This window comes from Leptodactylus fuscus, chromosome 4, assembly GCF_031893055.1.
Source record: "Leptodactylus fuscus isolate aLepFus1 chromosome 4, aLepFus1.hap2, whole genome shotgun sequence".
NCBI lineage: Eukaryota > Metazoa > Chordata > Amphibia > Anura > Leptodactylidae > Leptodactylus > Leptodactylus fuscus.
In genome coordinates this window covers 206,233,841-206,252,896 of record NC_134268.1, presented here as the reverse complement: position 1 = coordinate 206,252,896, position 19,056 = coordinate 206,233,841, and the positions used below count along the sequence as shown (strand labels likewise).

General features: G+C 41.9%; 1 protein-coding gene across 1 annotated transcript in view; it reads left to right on the top strand.

Annotated features, from left to right (window-relative positions):
- PLXDC2 (plexin domain containing 2) overlaps nucleotides 1-19,056 on the top strand; it is a 387,582-nt gene that overhangs the window by 351,645 nt on the left and 16,881 nt on the right. Inside the window, exons 10-12 of the mRNA XM_075271735.1 lie at nucleotides 3,883-3,943; nucleotides 6,664-6,811; nucleotides 8,313-8,351. Of these exons, the coding sequence (XP_075127836.1) occupies nucleotides 3,883-3,943; nucleotides 6,664-6,811; nucleotides 8,313-8,351 (248 nt within the window). The remainder of the gene's footprint in view (nucleotides 1-3,882; nucleotides 3,944-6,663; nucleotides 6,812-8,312; nucleotides 8,352-19,056) is intronic.

The window sequence follows — 19,056 nt, the reverse complement described above, 5'->3', positions numbered from 1 at the left end:
GGGTCTGAAAAGACCCCCGAGTATAATAATAGTGCTTGTGGGGCCCGCGGCGTTACTTAGCGATCCCGGCCTGCCAGGATTGGTAAGTAAATAGGGCCCATTGCTATCTGGAGTAACTCCAGCTGATAATGGCCTATTAATGGATGTTAAACCGATGTTAAAAACCGATGTGGGAAAAACTGTGACGGAAACGCATGTTCCCCCTGCTGACTTTCTGCTTCCATTATACCTATGGCGTTTCTTTAGGTATAGTGGACATGCTGAGCTTTCCAAAACTGCCAAAGTTTTGGAAATTGCAACTTTTCCGCTGCACATATTTTTCTGCAATGCAATTTTTGCAATTTTTTTCTACTTCGTAACATTCCCTGAATATCGTAAGTTTCATGTCTCATGTTTACTTTTACCAGTAGAGAGACTTCTCATGTATTTGAGGTCTTTTGAGGTTTACTGTTAGGAGACCTGAGCTTTCTATACAAATACAGGCCACATGGAGATAAAAACTAAGTCCATATTCAGAGAAACACACATGAAACGGCTCGTGTCATCCTCTAGTCATTGCACTGCTCATCTCCATTTTGATGTATTCCACTCACATCTGTACAGCGCCGGGGCGTATAAAGAGCGGCTTTCATATAAGATCTTGTTTCATGTTGTGGAGATATCGCAGGTTTTATGAAGATGTGAGGGCTGGTTTATATGGAGAATGCAATGCTGTAAACTGAACTATAACTGAAGTTTTCCTTTGAACGCTCTATAAAGACCTTTTTGTATTATTTTCTATCACTTTTATATTCCTTCTTTGGAGACATTTATATTTTTCATTTGAGTAATATCATAAAATAACATATCCGGCTACACGTGACCCGTCAGGGCTCTAGAGTAGCAGTAGACCCGGGCACTCATATAATAAGACGTGGGCGCAACCAGGTGTATGCTCATCCCTCGCACCATTCAGATTCCTCCTAGTCAGGGTACTGTGGCCCAGGACCAGGTGCCCATCTGGTAAATGGATGAGGTTGGGGTACGGGGCTACTGGGGGGCTAGGTGGGAACCTAGCATAATAAGTGGAAAAGAAAACAGAATTTTTAAAGGGAGTCTACCACCAAACCCAAAGATATTGGTGCACTGGGGGCAGGACTTCAGCTCTTGGAGCACTGCTCTTGATGCTTAGGTAGGATGGTAGTGACAGGATCAACTAACACCCCGAGGGGTTGCATAGCCAGGAGATGGTAGGGGTCTGAATGCCCACCGCTGGTGCCAGTCTATCATTTGAGGTGTATTCAAAATCAGTCCTTGGTCAATTTTGCCCAACGAAAACCTAATGTGCCTTGAGATCTTTGAGCCTAGTACTATGGTGGTGAACCTATGGCATGTGTGCAGAGGTGGCACTCAGAGCCCTCTCTGTGGGTACCCAACTATGGAACAGGTTATATTTTGTGACGGCCACTTTGCAGCAGATTGTACTGTGTGGGGATCACTGCGGAGCAGATTGTACTGTGTGTGGGCCACTGTGGAGACAATTGTACTGTGTGTGGGCCACTGTGGAACAAATTGTACTGTGTGTGTGGGCCACTATGGAGTAAATTGTACTGTGTGGGGGACACTGTGGAGCAAATTGTACTGTGCGGGGTCACTGTGGAGCAAACTGTACTGTGTGTGGGACACTGTGGAGCAAATTGTACTGTGTGTGGGACACTGTGGAGCAAATTGTACTGTGTGTGGGCCACTATGGAGCAAATTGTACTGTGTGTGGGACACTGTGGAGCAAATTGTACTGTGGGGGGACACTGTGGAGCAAATTGTACTGTGTGTGCGGCCACTGTGGAGCAAATTGTACTTTGTGGAGTCCCCTTCACTATTTATATCACACAGTATCTGTTTTATAGCAGATGTGATATTAGTACAGGCTGTAATAACATTGCTCGGTCACTATAAAACAGAATCTGTGCTGTGTAAATAGTCAATATTAATTGACTATTAATTAATCCTTTCAATCCTATGCCATATTAAAACGTCTACCTTTCAGTACAAAATTGTTTTATATCATTGACAGCTCTGTAATGCCCCTAAAGCAAGATTCAGAAAACTATCCTGATAGATGCCGCTTACTTCTGCGGCGAAACTTTCATATTTCCAGAGGGTTTTCAGCATCTGCTATATTATGACTCCATCCTTATCCTCATAGCAGGATGAAAGGTCCTGCTTATTATTGGAGGTTTGCTGCATGGCACCCTGGGAAATATTTGTTTGCACCGTTCTTGGTCATTAGCAGCTGTGCATGTGTTAAGAGTACACATGACTCACCACTTCTATGCAGACATGAGATTACAATGTATCAATACAATGGTCCTTATATAAGTGTATCAGCTGCTGAGCCTCTTCTTTGGGGAAGTCAAGTGTTTGTAGTATGGATTGAACATGTATTTTTCTAAGCACAGACACTGAAGCAGTGTAGCTACCAGAAATTAATTTCCTCTTGGTCTGAATCCTTAGAGAAACACTTGTCCAGACACAATGGCTTAGAATTGCTGGTTAAAGTGCAGGGTATAACAAAAGGCAGTGATATGATGGACCAAACACTTGTGAACGTCAGTAACCACTCCAGCCCTGAAACGTTTGTTGCTAAGAGAATCATTACAACGTTACAAAATGGAAAATGAGTTTATTGTAAATTTTCTAATAGGAGGTGTTGGTATTGGAAAGAAGAATCATAGCCCTAGAGAAACGGCAGTAATAAGCCCTCCATGCCTCCATAGCTACAGCTGTTGAACATTTCTATAGATGGGTCCTTCAGTCCCTTTCCTGTTAGCTTGGCTTATCCTAAAATGTGTGGCATGAGATGACCAGCTTTGAAAAAAAAAAAATCCTAATTTTGTGATACTTTGTCATGAGATAAACGCTACATATAGAAAAAAGGATTGTGAATTGCTGCCTCTTTTGCTGAGATAGCACTGCTTTTAACAATATACAAATGAGTTATTTGGAGCAATGACGATGTTCCCATTGCTCCAAAAAGGTAGCCGTCCCACCAGCGCCGCACCTCCCATGAGGTGAACTGAAGTGACCGCTTCAGGCGGCGCTATGTCAGGGCCCTGGGGAGGGCAGCATTTTTGCTTAGGGTCACCGTCAATGAGCAGTGGATTGGGGAGGCCGCTGGAGCAGCACTGCTCCAGCTGCCGCCTCTCATGCTCAGGCAGAGAGCAGGTCCTCTCCCTGCCTTTTCTCTGCCTGCTAAAGACGCGCGCTCCGCTCGGCCCCGCCCCCTCTGCTCGCCCCCTCTATGCGGCCCCGCCCCCTTCCGATCGACCCGCCCCCTCCTCTGGGGGGGGCGGCTTTCTGACGTCCGCCTTCGGCGGCAGAAACCCATGGTTCGCCCCTGCGTCCCACCACCCTGTGCCACCCCCCTCCCGCTTCCATCCCTGATTATTAGGGCCAGATAGTGAATACCTAATCTTGCCTAGCCCTGAGTTCTGTTGCACTTGCTCCTGCTCATGTTTTCAGCGCATGCGCCGAGAATATGAGCAGTGGTGAGTACAACAGAAGTCAGGGTCTGGCGAGATAAGATATACACTGCCGGGCCTTGTCTATTAAATAAAGGAATGAGTGGTAGAGGGCAGGAGAGAGCACTGGGAGGTTTACCTATTTGGTGCAATGGCAACACCCTCATTGCTCCAAAGACCTACTTTGAACGTTGGAAAAAAAGTGTCACGATTTATTAAATGACTGATGACTCTAACTTATCTACCTTCTGGGCTGGGTTGATATGCTGAGTTCTGGTGATAGATTCCCAGTCATTGTTAATCCCCAGAATTCTGAAATTCTAAGCACTATAGTTGTGATTCCCGATACATACTAACAGCACACATCATTCTTGTTTTTTAGATGTTCCAGTGGATTTGATCGACATCGGCAAGATTGGGTAGAAAATGGCTGTCCCGAAGAGGTATTATTGAAAAACTTGATGTTTACGGTCATGGTTAGGTCCAAGATTTAAGGTGGTTGACCGAAGAGTGGTCAAGGAGACCACAATTCATCAATCTCTTCCAAAGCATTTTGTAATGTGTACGAAAGTTTGATGGTGCACATGAGTGTGTGTGTACAGTAAGTGGAGATGAGACAACTGGTTTCCAACTGAATTTTCCAAAACTATTAAATTCTATGGTCTCTTCAGAATCGTATGGTCTGATCTTCACGTGAACTATGGATTTATGAAAAAAATTAAAGTTGACCTAGACTTTAAGGGTAATTTTCTAAAAATAATACAACAGGAATCCAGACTGGTCCTACTTAAGGATCTTGATAAAATGTTACCAGTCATACTTAGCTATCCCGAAGCTCCATTGCATAGGCCCAGTGTAAGGGAATTGCTAAGACAGCAATTCCCAGAACTGTTAAACCCTGGGAGGGGCACAAGAGACAGTGAGCCCTAAGCTGAAGCCCCCCGCTTTCCCTTCCTATTGCCAGGCCCTATCCTAGGTAATAGGCGACACCCACGAGGACAATCCCTCCCTGAATATGTGAAACACAAAACGCAGACAAGACGAACAACAACAAAGGGAGGTCAGCTAGCCAGGGTTCGGTAACAGGAGAGCGATGCAGTGCCAAATCGGAGTCAAGAGAATAGTCAATGAGAAAAGCCAAAGGTCAGGTATAATCGTATAAGCAAACAGGGAACGTAAGAGCAGGTATGCGCACGGCAATAACAAGCACTGGTGTGAATGGGAACCAAGGCTAAATAGGGAGGAAGAACCCGCCCATGGAGTTCACAGAAAGGCAGCTGTCAATCACAGGGCAAGGCAAGATTAACCACTTAATGGACAGAGGCAACCTTGGCAGAAGACGGGTGTGGTGCAAATCCAATTAAGGACTAGAGCCGTGTTCACACAGTGCAACTAAAAACTTTAAGCAGATTCTCAAACTGCACACGCCTCCTGCGCCGCAGCACGCGAGCAGAGGGTGGCGCAGAGGCCTGAACAGGCAGAGATGTTACACCCAGTCCCCTTTCCCTCTCCATGTGATCGCTAAGATCACTGCTTATTGAAGTCATGTGAACTTCTTGACTAGGGTTGAGCGATCGGGATCGGAAAAGATTGTATCCCCATCGGCGATCGAGCAAATTTCCCGATCGGGATCGGCTGGAAAATGATCTGAAATCGGATTTTGAAATTTGAACCCTAAAAGTGACTCTTCCCATAGAGAAGCATTGACTAGGGTTGAGCGATTGGGATCAAAAAAGATCAGATCCCGATCGACGATAGAGCAAATTTCTCGATCGGGATCGTCTGGAAAATGATTGGAAATCGGATTTTAAAATTGATCCTAAAATCTTAAGATCGGCTCAACCCTATTCTTGACTAGACCCAAGATGAGAGGGAAAGGGACCGGGACGGTACAACCAAGTGTTGAGGATAAGTAAGGCTTTTTTGTTTTGTTTTACACCCAGTCGCCCCTGAGTTTTCTATCCTTTCTGGACACCCCCTTTAATCTACCTGGGTTTACGCTATCTACTCCGTTCCTTTATGGTTGCCTCAGTCTACCATCCTCATAAAATTATTCCTAAATGTATCTTAGAGATAAATAAGATTATGAATCCCACTAGAGACAAGGACCACATCACTAGGTGTAATATATTGGTGCTACGTCAAAAATCGGATACCATTGGGTATAAGTAACCTGAGGCTTCGTGTCTACACACAGGTGTCAAGTCTTCTACATATTTACACAACTGTCCTCCGAGATCAGGAAATTAGATTATAGGTCCTGTAGCGTGTAGATGTGTATGATCACATTACCAGCCACAGTGCGGAGGAATGTATCAGCGCCATATTAATAATGGATAACATATAAATAATAAGTCACCTCCCGGCACCATGTCCCTTTAAGGACTTCTTAATCCGATTCTTTACTCCTTTATATCATAGTAAGTGCAATTATCTCCTGCTTTGACTTACATGAAACGGGGGCACTAGTACCGCCGCGGCACAAATGAATGATTTCTTGGCTCTGGATAACAGGTTGTAAGTAAACGCGGCGAACGCAATTTGTATTCCGAGCAGGTTTTGTGTCTTTTTTTTTCCTTTCGACTAAAAAGCATTCGCGTATGACCCAGTGCACCCTACAGGAGGCGCTAAGCGAACACTTCAGAACGTCCACAACTAATGGAATGATAATGGAAGAAGAACGCAGGGAGAGATAATGGTGCACTTTAACCTCGCATAATTCGGCTTCATAATGGCATTGTCCTGAAATTATACATGTATAGGTTCATTGGTTTCTCTTCAATGCAAAGCTAATTTGTTTTCTGGCTTATATAACAAAGTTGGTTAAAATGTATCACCAATTCTGAAACAACTTACAGGTGGATACAAGAAGCTTTGTCATATATCTTATTAAAGCAATCTGTTTCCTTCTCCACTTGTCAGACTGAGTCACTTTTAAGATATCAGTCTATGGAGAGGGGAGGGGAGAGGAGGAGGCTGCTGGAAAACATAAAGGAATATCTGCTACTATGCTATTTTAACCCTTTGCCAACATCTGACATTATAGTATAGTGGATATCAGGTCCTTTAAGGGAGTCTTTCAGCAGTTGTGGCTGTTTGCTGGGGTGGGAGGTGAATCAAAATAACCCCTAATAATAATTTTGCTTTGTTTCATATTGAATAGTCCAAAGACAAGATGTGCGATGACTTCTTAGCAACAACGGCAGCTCCACGTCACACCACCAGCAGATCGCATATGACAACATCCAGACATTACACCACAACGTCAAGATTAACCACGTCGCACCTACCCAGCAGCATCCCAACAGAGGGTAAGTCAGAGGCCACATACAAATCAGTGCCATATACGTGGATTTGGGCTATTTCCGACCCAACCAAGAGTCTAATCCCTACTTCCCGACATCTCAGCTGGGCTTCTGGGACAACTAGAGACAATTTGTGGCCATACCCCATTTGGGGATGCAACATGTCCCCGTTTTGAGACGTGGACATAAAATGTACAGCCATGCCCCTTTTGTTGGGACTTGTTCAACACATAAATTGTAACATGGCAGATGTGGGGGTACTTTGGGAGATCATCCCTTTTTAATAGGTCTCTCCCAAGTTGTTCCAGAAATATTGGCAACTATGGTCTAAAGACTAGGAATGGCAAATATCATACAGCCCTATAAGGGGGTCAGTCTATCATCTAGGAGTAGATCCCTATAAGTTGTGACTTGTGACTGTAACACTTGTGCAGAGACACGCCTGTGTTAAGGTTGTCTAAAACTGGACAAGTAAAAAATAATTTTACGTTATTAGGTCGCTTTAGTGTTTTACAGTCCTTCTATTTGTGACATTTTCATCCATATTGCCTTCTGGATGATTTGTGACACTTTGTAAGATGAGTTTTACACTTCAGTCCAAAATTTAAAATTGAACCAAACATTAGTAAAATGTAATTTAAAGCCCTGGACATGAAATGTGGTGATTATATTTACTTAAAATTTTTTTAAATTTTTAATATTAATATATATATATTAGCATCTGCCCGCCAGCTGTATATACATGTTTGCATATGCAGAGCCTATAGAGGTGTGTTGCAGTGCTGCCTAAACTCTGCTACATCAGGCAATTGTGATTACAGCGGTTTAGTTATGTGACTGTCTGAGCAGCTTCGTTGTTACAAAGGGCTGAATGGATGTTGCTGAAATGTGCCAAAGTTCTCCCCCCTCCCCCATCAGATGCAGAACAACACATTCCCTATAGTACTCACTGAAACTCTACACCCGATATAGTTCTCTTGCCCTCACACAGCCTGCATGTTCTGTAGTCTCCTGATCTTCTATGAGACTCCATTTTCTTCAGCTTTCACACTGTCCAGCTTCATCCTATATAGCTCCACCCACAAAATACCATGTAGCTCCACCCACTGCCTAGCATAATCCTAACTAAGAATGGCTCAAGGACCTGTGATGACGTCATCACAGGTCCTTTACTGTTATATGACCCTAAATTCCTTCACTGCAGTAGTGACGTCATTTACCGGAATAAAAAGTAGCCTATGTTTTAATCGGGGTGCCTATCTATGTATGTGGCAAATTTCATGCAAATCCGTTCAGCCGTTTTTGTGTGATTGAGGAACAAACATTCAAACACACAAACGTTCATATTAGTAGGATATATATATATATATATAAATATATATATATATATAATTTTATTTATTTATTTGTACAAAAGTGACAACAGGAAGGAAGTGCGGCCATATTGGTATCAGAGTTGAATTCTGTTCTTAGAAACCCTTGGTAAATCTGTGCTGCTCTTTTTCAGATGACACAAAGATTGCACTGCACCTTAAAGACAATGGAGGTAAGATCAGCGCTGAGTGAGTTACATCCTTTATTATATTCCAGAGCTGTATTCACAATTCTGCAGATTTAAGAGCTTAAATCTCATGAAATTCATTGCTGACACTGTACAATAATCTGAGACACTTTAAAGGAGCTGTACCCATACTCACAGACCCCGTTCTGGCTCACACAGCGCCCCTGACAGCCAAATCCAGGTTGGGTTTATGGAAACAGCTAAACTCACTGTGTTACACTGTTTCTATGACATCGATTGAAGTGAATGGGAGTCATGGGAACATTGTTGAACAGCGAGCTAAGCTGTGGATATGCCTTAAAGGTCTGTTGTCGAACAACTATTTTCTGTTCGGGAAAATCAGAAAAACATTGCATTACTCTTCTATTTATTTGCAGAAAACGTTTCCTTTAGGAGTTGACCAAGAATATAAATTGATCATTTATTTTTAGGATTTGTAGTCCAATTTTTGGCGCCAGTAATGGATTATAATATGACTCCAAGGCTCCTGGGGACTCCTGTCCACCCAAAACTCTCACCAATATTATAAGGGGTCTCTGGTGGCAGAAGAATTTTACATGTACCTCTAAAAATACACACATGGTTGCAACTAATATTCCCATACACAAGGGGGCATCATCATAGTGTGGGCGGTGTGTGCCTACTCCCAGCATGGTGAGGGTGCCTACTGATCTTTCACAGTGCAGTCCTCCCTCTTTTACCCAATGCCCATTAAAAGTAAAACTGCCTTCAACAATTCCCATCTGATCCTTGGGTTTGGCAGTATCCCGGGCGCATGCGCAATGTATAAACCCAACCTAACAATGGGAATTGATTGAGAATGAGCCCTGAAAACACTAGCCTGGTGGGGGCCACAATAATCATACAGCCTAGGGCTCACAATGCCTTAGCAAGTAGCTCATCCCTTTCATGGTTTGTCAGGAGTTGTTCTGTAATTTTGGTACTGGCTATGTCTAGAGCAGTGGTTCTTAACGTTGTTTGAGGTAGCGAACCCACCAGTTTCATCTGCACATTCACCGAACCTTTCTTTAGTGATAAATCAAATATGATTTTTTTCCAAATTCAAGACATAGGTATATGTTTTTTTTACTGGTACACAAAATGAACTGTGCATAGGGCCTAGGGTTCGAACGAACCCTGTTTAAGAACCACTGGTCTAGAGATACACCTTAGTCAACCTAAAGTTAGCGGGCCAGAGCCACTACTAAAAGTATGGAGCTGTGCCTGGTAAACAGCTAAAGTTGTGTGATAGTCATTGGACCTATCAATAGGGTTGAGCCGATCTTGAGATTTCAAGATCGATTTTAAAATCCGATTTCTGATCATTTTCCAGCCGATCCCGATCCCAATTGCAATCGTGAAATTTTCTCAATCGCCAATCAGAGACCAATCTTTTCCAATCTCGATCGCTCAACCCTAGTCAATGCTTCTCTGTGGGAAAACACTTTTAGGGGGCATTCACACGGAGTAATGCCGGGCGTGTATTACAGCCGTACACGCCGGCGTTACGGCAGACTGCCGAACACTTCCCATTCACTTCAATGGGAGCGCTCGTAACAGCGGCGTTTACGAGCACTCCCATTGAAGTGAATGGGAAGTGTTCGGCAGTCTGCCGTAATGCCGGCGTGTACGGCTGTAATACACGCCCGGAGTTACTCCGTGTGAATGCCCCCTTGGGGTTAAGCCGTTCTTGAGATAACCTCCGACCTGGAAAAGATCGGGATCCGAATTCCGATTGCGATCGTGAAATTTACTTGATCGCCGATCGGAATCCGATCTTTTCCGATCCTGATCGCTCAACCCTACCTATCAATCTAATATAGATTGCCTATCCTAAGGATAAGTCGTTGGACTGGTCCACCAGAGCAGCAAGGGATCCTCCGATGGACCCAGGCTCTAACACACAGAAAACACCCAAATCTGGTCTATTTCCCAGGGCTATTGGATCTGGGGTACCAGAATGATTTTACCAGGTGGGCCAAAGGAACCTCCATCCAACTTTGATCTCCGATAATCCCTTTAAGAACATTGTAGCATTTACATAATTCTAAATTATACCCGGCCTTGCCGTACATCTGATTACATTTGATAACCTTACGAATGCCAAGTCCAGCTGTTCTTCTCTAATCCTGGAGTAGCTGAAGGGTGCGAGAAATAATTATTCATGGCTTTTCCTATCAAAGAGTATTTTCCCACTGTGTGCGTTTCTCCGAACCTGCGCGGAGATCAACGGAAATGAACTTGAAAGCGATTTATCAAACTCGGAGAACACTCGGCGACTTTAGCAAACCTTTGGTATCTTGATTTGCTCATGACAGTATCCAAATAAACCATTGTACCGCGCCTTTCAATTATTCAATATAACTGATCAGGATCTGAAGACAAAGAGAAGAATCAATAGAATAACCAAAGCCATTGGTAAGATCTGAGCTCCTTCCATGCGAATGGACATGATTTATGAGAAGGTTTACCGTATGAAGACTCCGCCTCATTATATATTCACATCCCTGGGGCAAATTATTTATATTTGATGGATACTTGAAAGCTACACGGAAGTAAATCAGTAAACAGGTTCCCCATTCGTGTTTTAATACATACCTGCAAATCGGAGACGGAGCTCCTCGAGAAGCCTTCAATTATTCATTGCATTTTATGCCGGCAAAAGATTTTTAATAAGATAAAATTTCGAGTGACTGGGGGCGCAACTTCTAGAAGATCTGGGAACCTTGCAGGCAACTTTGATAGTTTCCGACATGATGAATATCAACTCGGTAATTCCTTCCAGGCTGGATTTTGTAAAGCTGGAATCACAAGGACCTGTTTTGGAGAAGGGGTTTAATCAATACGAGCCCATGGAGAAGTTGTTGTAGAGTATTTGGTCGTGCGCTGCTCCGAGCATGAGGACAACTTCTACCGTTATGTAACGCTTTGATAAGTCTCTACTGAAATAAATGTCCTTTATAAGACATTCCACAAACCGTAACGTCAAGGAATGGAAATATAAAACTAGACAATTTAAGCCCCTGAATGCCAATGTTCATCAAAACTTCTAATACATCTTGCTAATTTTTGGAACTATTTAGAATTAACAAAAAAAGAAAGCGGGTGACCGCTTATATACACTTCATGGACAGTGTAAATCCTTTCCAGCTGTGAGAGCCACTTATAGGGCTATATAGTGATGTGAGCGTGCCATACGTGTTATGCTGCTTTACCACCCGGCAATTAACTAACTAAAAGCTTTTCTATTGAGCCTATTAGTTTTGAGGTTGTTCGCAACACCTGCACTACCCATTATAACTCCATTATGGCTTTTAGCTCATTAACTCTTTGGGTACAGGGACGTACTATGCATTTTACAGCACGTGCTACATTATATATATATATATATATATATATATAGAGAGAGAGAGAGAGAGAGAGAGAGAGAGAGAGAGAGAGAGTATATATATATATATATATATATATATTTATATATATATATATATATATATATATATACATATATATATTATATATAGTAGTCATTATACTGTCGTGTGCATCCAATTCTAGTTGTAAGTGTAAAGGGAATGAGTCACCAAAAATAATCTTTTTTTAAATATATTTTTTACACCTTTTTATATATTTTTCGTTTCCCAAACCATTATCTATACTTTAATAAAACTACTATATCATGCAATTTTCACTTTGGCCACTAAGCCTAATTATATACTAACACTTGTAAAATTTGTAAGCATTTTCTTTGAAGCAGTTACCTTACACTACCTGCAGGATTACAATAGAAGATAATACCTCCATAGATAACATCACAAATAGAGATGAGCGAGTAGTATTTGATCGAGTAGGTATTCGATCGAATATTTCGGTACTCAAAATACTTGTACTCGATCGAGTACCACTCGCTGTTCGAATGTAAAAGTTCGATGCAGAACCAGCATTGATTGGCTGAATGCTATACAGTCGGCCAATCAACGCTGGTTCTTCTCCTACCTTTAGAAGTCTTCTCCGTGCAGCTTCCCCGCGGCGTCTTCCGGCTCTGAATTCACTCTTCCACGCATCGGGCCAGGGCAGAGCCGACTGCCCATGTCTGCTTGTAGTGCGGACATGCGCAGTCGGCTCTGCCCAGGCCCGATGCCTGGCAGAGTAAATTCAGAGTCAGAAGACGCCGCGGGGAAGCTGCAAGGAGAAGACTGCACGGAGGATCCAGCCCGACCCTCACTCGTGGACTTAGTAAGTATAATTTCATCGAACGTTGCCTACCCCTGAAACGAGCATTTTCCCCCCATAGACTATAATAGGGTTCGATATTCGATTCGAGTAGTCGAATATTGAGGGGCTACTCGAAACTAATATCGAACCTCGAACATATTACTGTTCACTCTTCTCTAATCACTAACCCATCATTGCATCCATTACTGTCCTATAACATAGCTTCCTACTAGGGTTGAGCTGATTTTGAGATCTCAGGATCGATTTTAAAATCCGATTTCCGATCATTTTCCAGCCGATCCCGATCGTGAAATTCACTTGATCGCCGATCGGGATCCGATCCTGATCGCTCAACCCTACCGCCTACTGTGTAGATATAATACGGTGATGGAACAAGACGCTATCAATGACAGGTTATCTGCCCTCCAATAATGAACCCCCTATAGTCTATCTCAGCTAATAACATTGTATTCGCCAGGTGACAGAACCTGGATTGTGATTTGTGTAGCTAAGTAATGGAGCCGTCACACCACAGATGGAATATCCCATTACTCTTTTCGTTCCGAAATCCCTCGTCCTACAGTAGAGACCTCCACGTGGGCAGGATTTCCAATTACCGCCAAAAATAAAGACAATCTCTTGGATGTAATGTCATCGATGGCGTCTCTTACAAGATGAGAGCGCTCATTAAAATGTGACACGTCTGGACTCGGGATCATTAGCAGAGAAAATTTAATTGGAGACGAAATAAGAAAACCGTATGTCGTATGTAAAAGAGGGAAGAAATGGGGCCGAATATCCAACATTCTCGGCAGGTACAGAGGAAACAATTTGTAAGCAGAGGAAAACATCGAGATCAATTATATCAAAGGCAATTTCACAGCAGGTATACAGAGGATATTAATGTGCCAGGAGAATTGAGTCATGGATGGAATCCGCTACATGTAATGTATGATTTGAATAGGAAATGATGGACTGCGCTTGTTTTTATTAATTGGTATGAATGTAGGAAATAATGGGTTAAATGTGTCTTGCTTTGAGAATGGTATAATACCGCCATATTGTCAGCCGCTGATGAGTTGAACTATAGAGAAAGGATTTTCCAGAACTTAAAGAGGACCTTTCGTCACCTCGACCCATCCAAGTTCTTGCCATCGGGTGCTGCTCCATTGATTCCAGCACAGTTGGAATTTTTTCTCTAGCCCCCACCATTCCTGAGCAACCTGATATGCTGTTTAAGTCCTGTAACTTCAGGTGGGGGGAGTGACCCAGAGCTCCAATCAGAGGCAGCCAGTGTCAGAGCTCAGAATCGCACCCCTTGTCTGCCCTTACCTGACACCGCCCTCCTGATAGTACAGAGAGTAAATAGTATAAGAGATACCAAAACACAGCACAGATTGCTCAGGAACGGTGGGGACTAGAGAAAAAATTCCAACTGCACAGGAAGCAATGGAGCAGCGACTAGTAAATGATGTTAAAAGCTCCTCTTTAAATATCAATGACTGATCTATGCCCAAGCACCACTACAGTTCTAAACAGCTGATCAGTGGAGGTGCTGGGTGTCAGATCCCAACTAATCAATTGTTTGAAGCCGAAGGCAAGCACCACTACCACTATCTCATATATATTTATTTATCTTCCTTCTTTCTATCTAGCTTTCAATATATCTCCTATCTATCTATCTATCTATCTATCTATCTATCTATCTATCTATCTATCTACTATCTATTATCTATCTAGAAATGGAAAGTCCAAAGCATCCCAGTTAAAATATAATCTGGCTGCAAATCTAAGATGGCCACTTTCAATGTAGATACCAAAGTTTTTGTCAAAGCAGCACACCAGAGTTTTTGCTTTCTATCTATCTATCTATCTATCTATCTATCTATCTATCTATCTATATATCTATCTATCTATCTCCTATCTATCTATCTATCTATCTCCTATCTATCTATATATCTATCTATCTCCTATCTATCTATCTATCTATCTATCTATCATCTATCTATCTATCTATCTATCTATCTATCCTCTATCTATCTATCTATCTATCTATCTATCTATCATCTATCTATCTATCTATCTATCTATCTATCATCTATCTATCTCCTATCTATCTATCTATCTCCTATCTATCTATATATCTATCTATCTATCTCCTATCTATCTATCTATCTATCTATCTATCTATCTATCTATCATCTATCTATCTATCTATCTATCTATCTATCTCCTATCTATCTATCTATCTATCTATCTCCTATCTATCTATCTCCTATCTATCTATCTATCTATCTATCTATCTATCTATCTATCTATCTATCTATTATTCTATCTATCTATCTATCTCCTATCTATCTATCTATCTATCTATCTATCTATCTATTATTCTATCTATCTATCTATCTCCTATCTATCTATCTCCTATCTATCTATCTATCTATCTATCTATCTATCTATCCTCTATCTATCTATCTATCTATCTATCTATCTATCATCTATCTATCTATCTATCTATCTATCTATCTATCTCCTATCTATCTATATATCTATCTATCTCCTATCTATCTATCTATCTATCTATCTATCTATCTATCTATCATCTATCTATCTATCTATCTATCTATCTATCTATCTCCTATCTATCTATCATCTATCTCCTATCTATCTATCTCCTATCTATCTATCTATCTATCTATCTATCTATCTATCTATCTATCTATTATTCTATCTATCTATCTATCTATCTATCTATCTATCTATCTCCTATCTATCTATCTATCTATCTATCTATCTATCTCCTATCTATCTATCTCCTATCTATCTATCTATCTATCTATCTATCTATCTATCTATCTATCTATCTATCTAGCTAGCTAGCTAGCTCTATCTATCTATCTCCTATCTATCTATCTATCTATCTATCTATCTATCTATCTATCTATCTATCTATCTATCTTTATCTATCATCTATCTATCATCTATCTATCTATCTATCTATCTATCTATCTATCTATCTATCTATCTATATATCTATCTATCATCTATCTATCTCCTATCTATCTATCTATCTATCTATCTATCTATCTCCTATCTATCTATCTCCTATCTATCTATCTATCTATCTCCTATCTATCTATATATCTATCTATCTATCTCCTATCTATCTATCTATCTATCTATCTATCTATCTATCTATCTCCTATCTATTCTATCTATCTATCTATCTATTCATTCATCTATCTATCTCCTATCTATCTATAGTTTGTGCTATCTGTACAGGTTTTGCCCTCCTAGCAGTGCTCAGTTCAGTCTCCTCTGACTACAATAAGTATTATAGGATTATGTGCCGCCATTAGATACATAGAGGACACAGTACGTTTCCAGTTCGCGGCTTCCCTTCTGTATTTCGCATTCCCTTTCAGCTAAATGTTTTCCCCTCTTCAGTGTCTGCCAGCATGGGAGAGAATAACACAGCGGTTCTTACAGCTTGAGACTTCTATCTCACAGGAAATGTCATTGTTTTATCTCATTTAAGATCTACCACTAAAAACTGAGAAATGTCAATTTGTCAGCAAAGGCAAAATACACAAAGTTAACCTTTCTTGTGAGCTATCAGCATCAGGGATAATGTTACTGAGCTGGCGCGGATACACAGGCCAGGGAGGGGTTAAATAGATTCCTCATTAATTTTCATTTGGCATTTCTGGATGTTACTCTGAGATATAACAGGATCTTTCTGTAGCAGTCTATTGTCCGAGCTTCTATGGGGTTCTGACTGGGGAGTATGTATATACAGGAGCATAGAGGTAGAACATGGGCCCCATGGTGCCGAGCCTGGTGGCTTCCATCATTGAGTGGCAGGATTATGTAAAGAATTGCCTTCCGCCGAACAACGGCCGACTGGAGACGTGGACTCAAGAGGCCAATAAAGAATTTGACTTAGGGCGGAATCCTGTGTCCTTGGGGACCTGAAAACGGAAACCCAATCCGCTTAAAAAGCTGTAGACTATAATGGGGTCCGTCGGGTTTCCACCCTAAAAATGCAGATAGAAATTGGGGGTTGAATGAGGGACAGAATCTCCGAACGGAAACCAAATGCTGCTGTGAACCCGGCCTGCAGGTTCTCATTGGGGACATCTTGGTGGTATCTGTAATCTTACAGACAATGAGCCTTGAGAAAAAAGTATGGAAATTACCTGAGCCGATTTGCATACTTTGACCAATATTCAATGCTTTTCTAGCTGGGAAAAAGCTAACAGAATGTTTTCTTTCCATCTACTAAGTAACAGTTCATCCACTTGGTTGGGTTAGAAATGTAGATTTGTTTGGACAAAACATTTTGGGAAATCATTCCCTTCCTTGGGTCACTTATGAGAAAAAAGCCACAGTTGTGGCCAGAACATGACATTAATTCAGGGCATTAAACAGATCCACAAGGGGTCATAGTTAAACCTTCCTTACCTTTCCACAAATTTCCTTAAAGGGATCCTATTATTGGATACCCTTTTTTTGCTGACTAACACATAGGAATAGCCTTAAGAAAGGTTATTCTTCTCCTACCTTTAGATGTCTTCTCCGCGCCGCCATTCATTAGAAATCCTGGTTTTCTTCAGTATGCAAATGAGTTCTCTCATAGCACTGGGGGCGGTCCCTAGAGCTCAAACAGCACTGAAGGTGTCCCTAATACTGCGAGAGAAATCTCCAGTGCCGCCTCCATCTTCTTCTGGAACACCCTCTCCCTGTGTCTTCTTCCATCCTGGGTTTCAATCTTCTAGGCATGCGCAGTCGGCTATGCCATCGGGCCTCAGGCAGAAACGACTGCGCATGCCCACGGCCACAAGTAAATGGCCACTTACACCAGCTTACTGTGTAACTGGCCACAAGAAAATGGCTGCTTACACAGCTTACAGTGTAAGCGGCCACAAGAAAATGGCCGCTTACACCAGCTTACTGTTTAACTGGCCACAAGAAAATGGCGGCTTACACAGCTTACAGTGTAAGCGGCCACAAGAAAATGGCCGCTTACACCAGCTTACTGTGTAACTGGCCACAAGAAAATGGCCGCTTACACCAGCTTACTGTTTAACTGGCCACAAGAAAATGGCGGCTTACACAGCTTACAGTGTAAGCGGCCACAAGAAAATGGCCGCTTACACCAGCTTACTGTGTAACTGGCCACAAGAAAATGGCCACTTACACAGTTTACTGTGTAAGTTGATTTAGAAATGTAGATTTATTTGGACAAAGCATTTTGGGAAATCATTCCCTTCCTTGGGTCACCTATGAGAAAAGAGCTACCGTTGTGGACAGAACATGACATTAATTCAGGGCATTAAATAGATACACAAGGGGTCATAGTTAATCCTTCCTTACCTTTCCACAAATTTCCTTAAAGGGATCCTATCATTGGATGCCTTACTGTACAAGCGGCCATTTTCTTGTGGCCGCGTGCATGCGCAGTCGGCTCTGCCTGAGGCCTGATGGCAGAGCCGACTGCGCATACATAGAAGATTGAAACTCAGGACAGAAGAGGTCACAGGGAGAGGGCGTTCTAGAAGAAGATGAGGCGGCACTGGAGAGTTCTCTCACAGCATTGGGGACGCCCCCAGTGCTGTTTGAGCGCTGAGGACCGCCCCCAGTGCTGCAAGAGAACTCATTTGCATACTGAAGAAAACCAGGATTTCTACCGAACAGCGACGCAGAGAAGACATCTAAAGGTAGGAGAAGAATAGACTTTCTTAAGGCTATTCCGATGTGTTAGTCAAAAAAAAGGGTATCCAATGATAAGATCCTTTTAATTCTTTTTGATGCCTATAAATATTTGATTGGCCCAGCTGCTATTCTCCGTACATTTGCATTATGCATAAGATCCATATGTACGTTATAATTCTAGACAATAGACGGGACATCCATAGTCTCATTATTTTTCTGACATTCCGCCCCGTTGGTTAACCTTTAATTTGTAACAGCAGCTGCTTGGTAATGATTGTAATAAAGTTTTTTTTTTCCCTCCAAGAAGCCTCTAGGAACCCGTTGCCAGTCTCGTACTTAGGAGCTGTCACTTGATATACGCGCCATCGCTTATTTTCTAAGTTGACAGCTTTGTTTATTGTCTCGGCCGAAAACAGATTGAAATCAATTTCTCTTGAGAAGTGTAACCTTGAGGTGAAAGAAGCGAGTTCTGATTATGGAAATCACCACTTATTGGGACTTCCATGACTGTTATTATTATTTTCGTGCCGTTTTCTATGATTTCCAACGTCATTAACCCAATGAGCGCGTCTCTAATAATTTGGCCGCAGTAGGGGCTTGTCCATGTTCCCTGCGTGTCGTGAACCGCATTGTCACTTTGAAGTGATGGAATTGTCTACCAATAAAACACAAAAAATATCACAAAAGATTAGAGTGATTTCCTCTTCCAGGAGCAGATCTTCAATCTATGACATGCCGAGTCCTCATTCTTTCCGTCTTATCC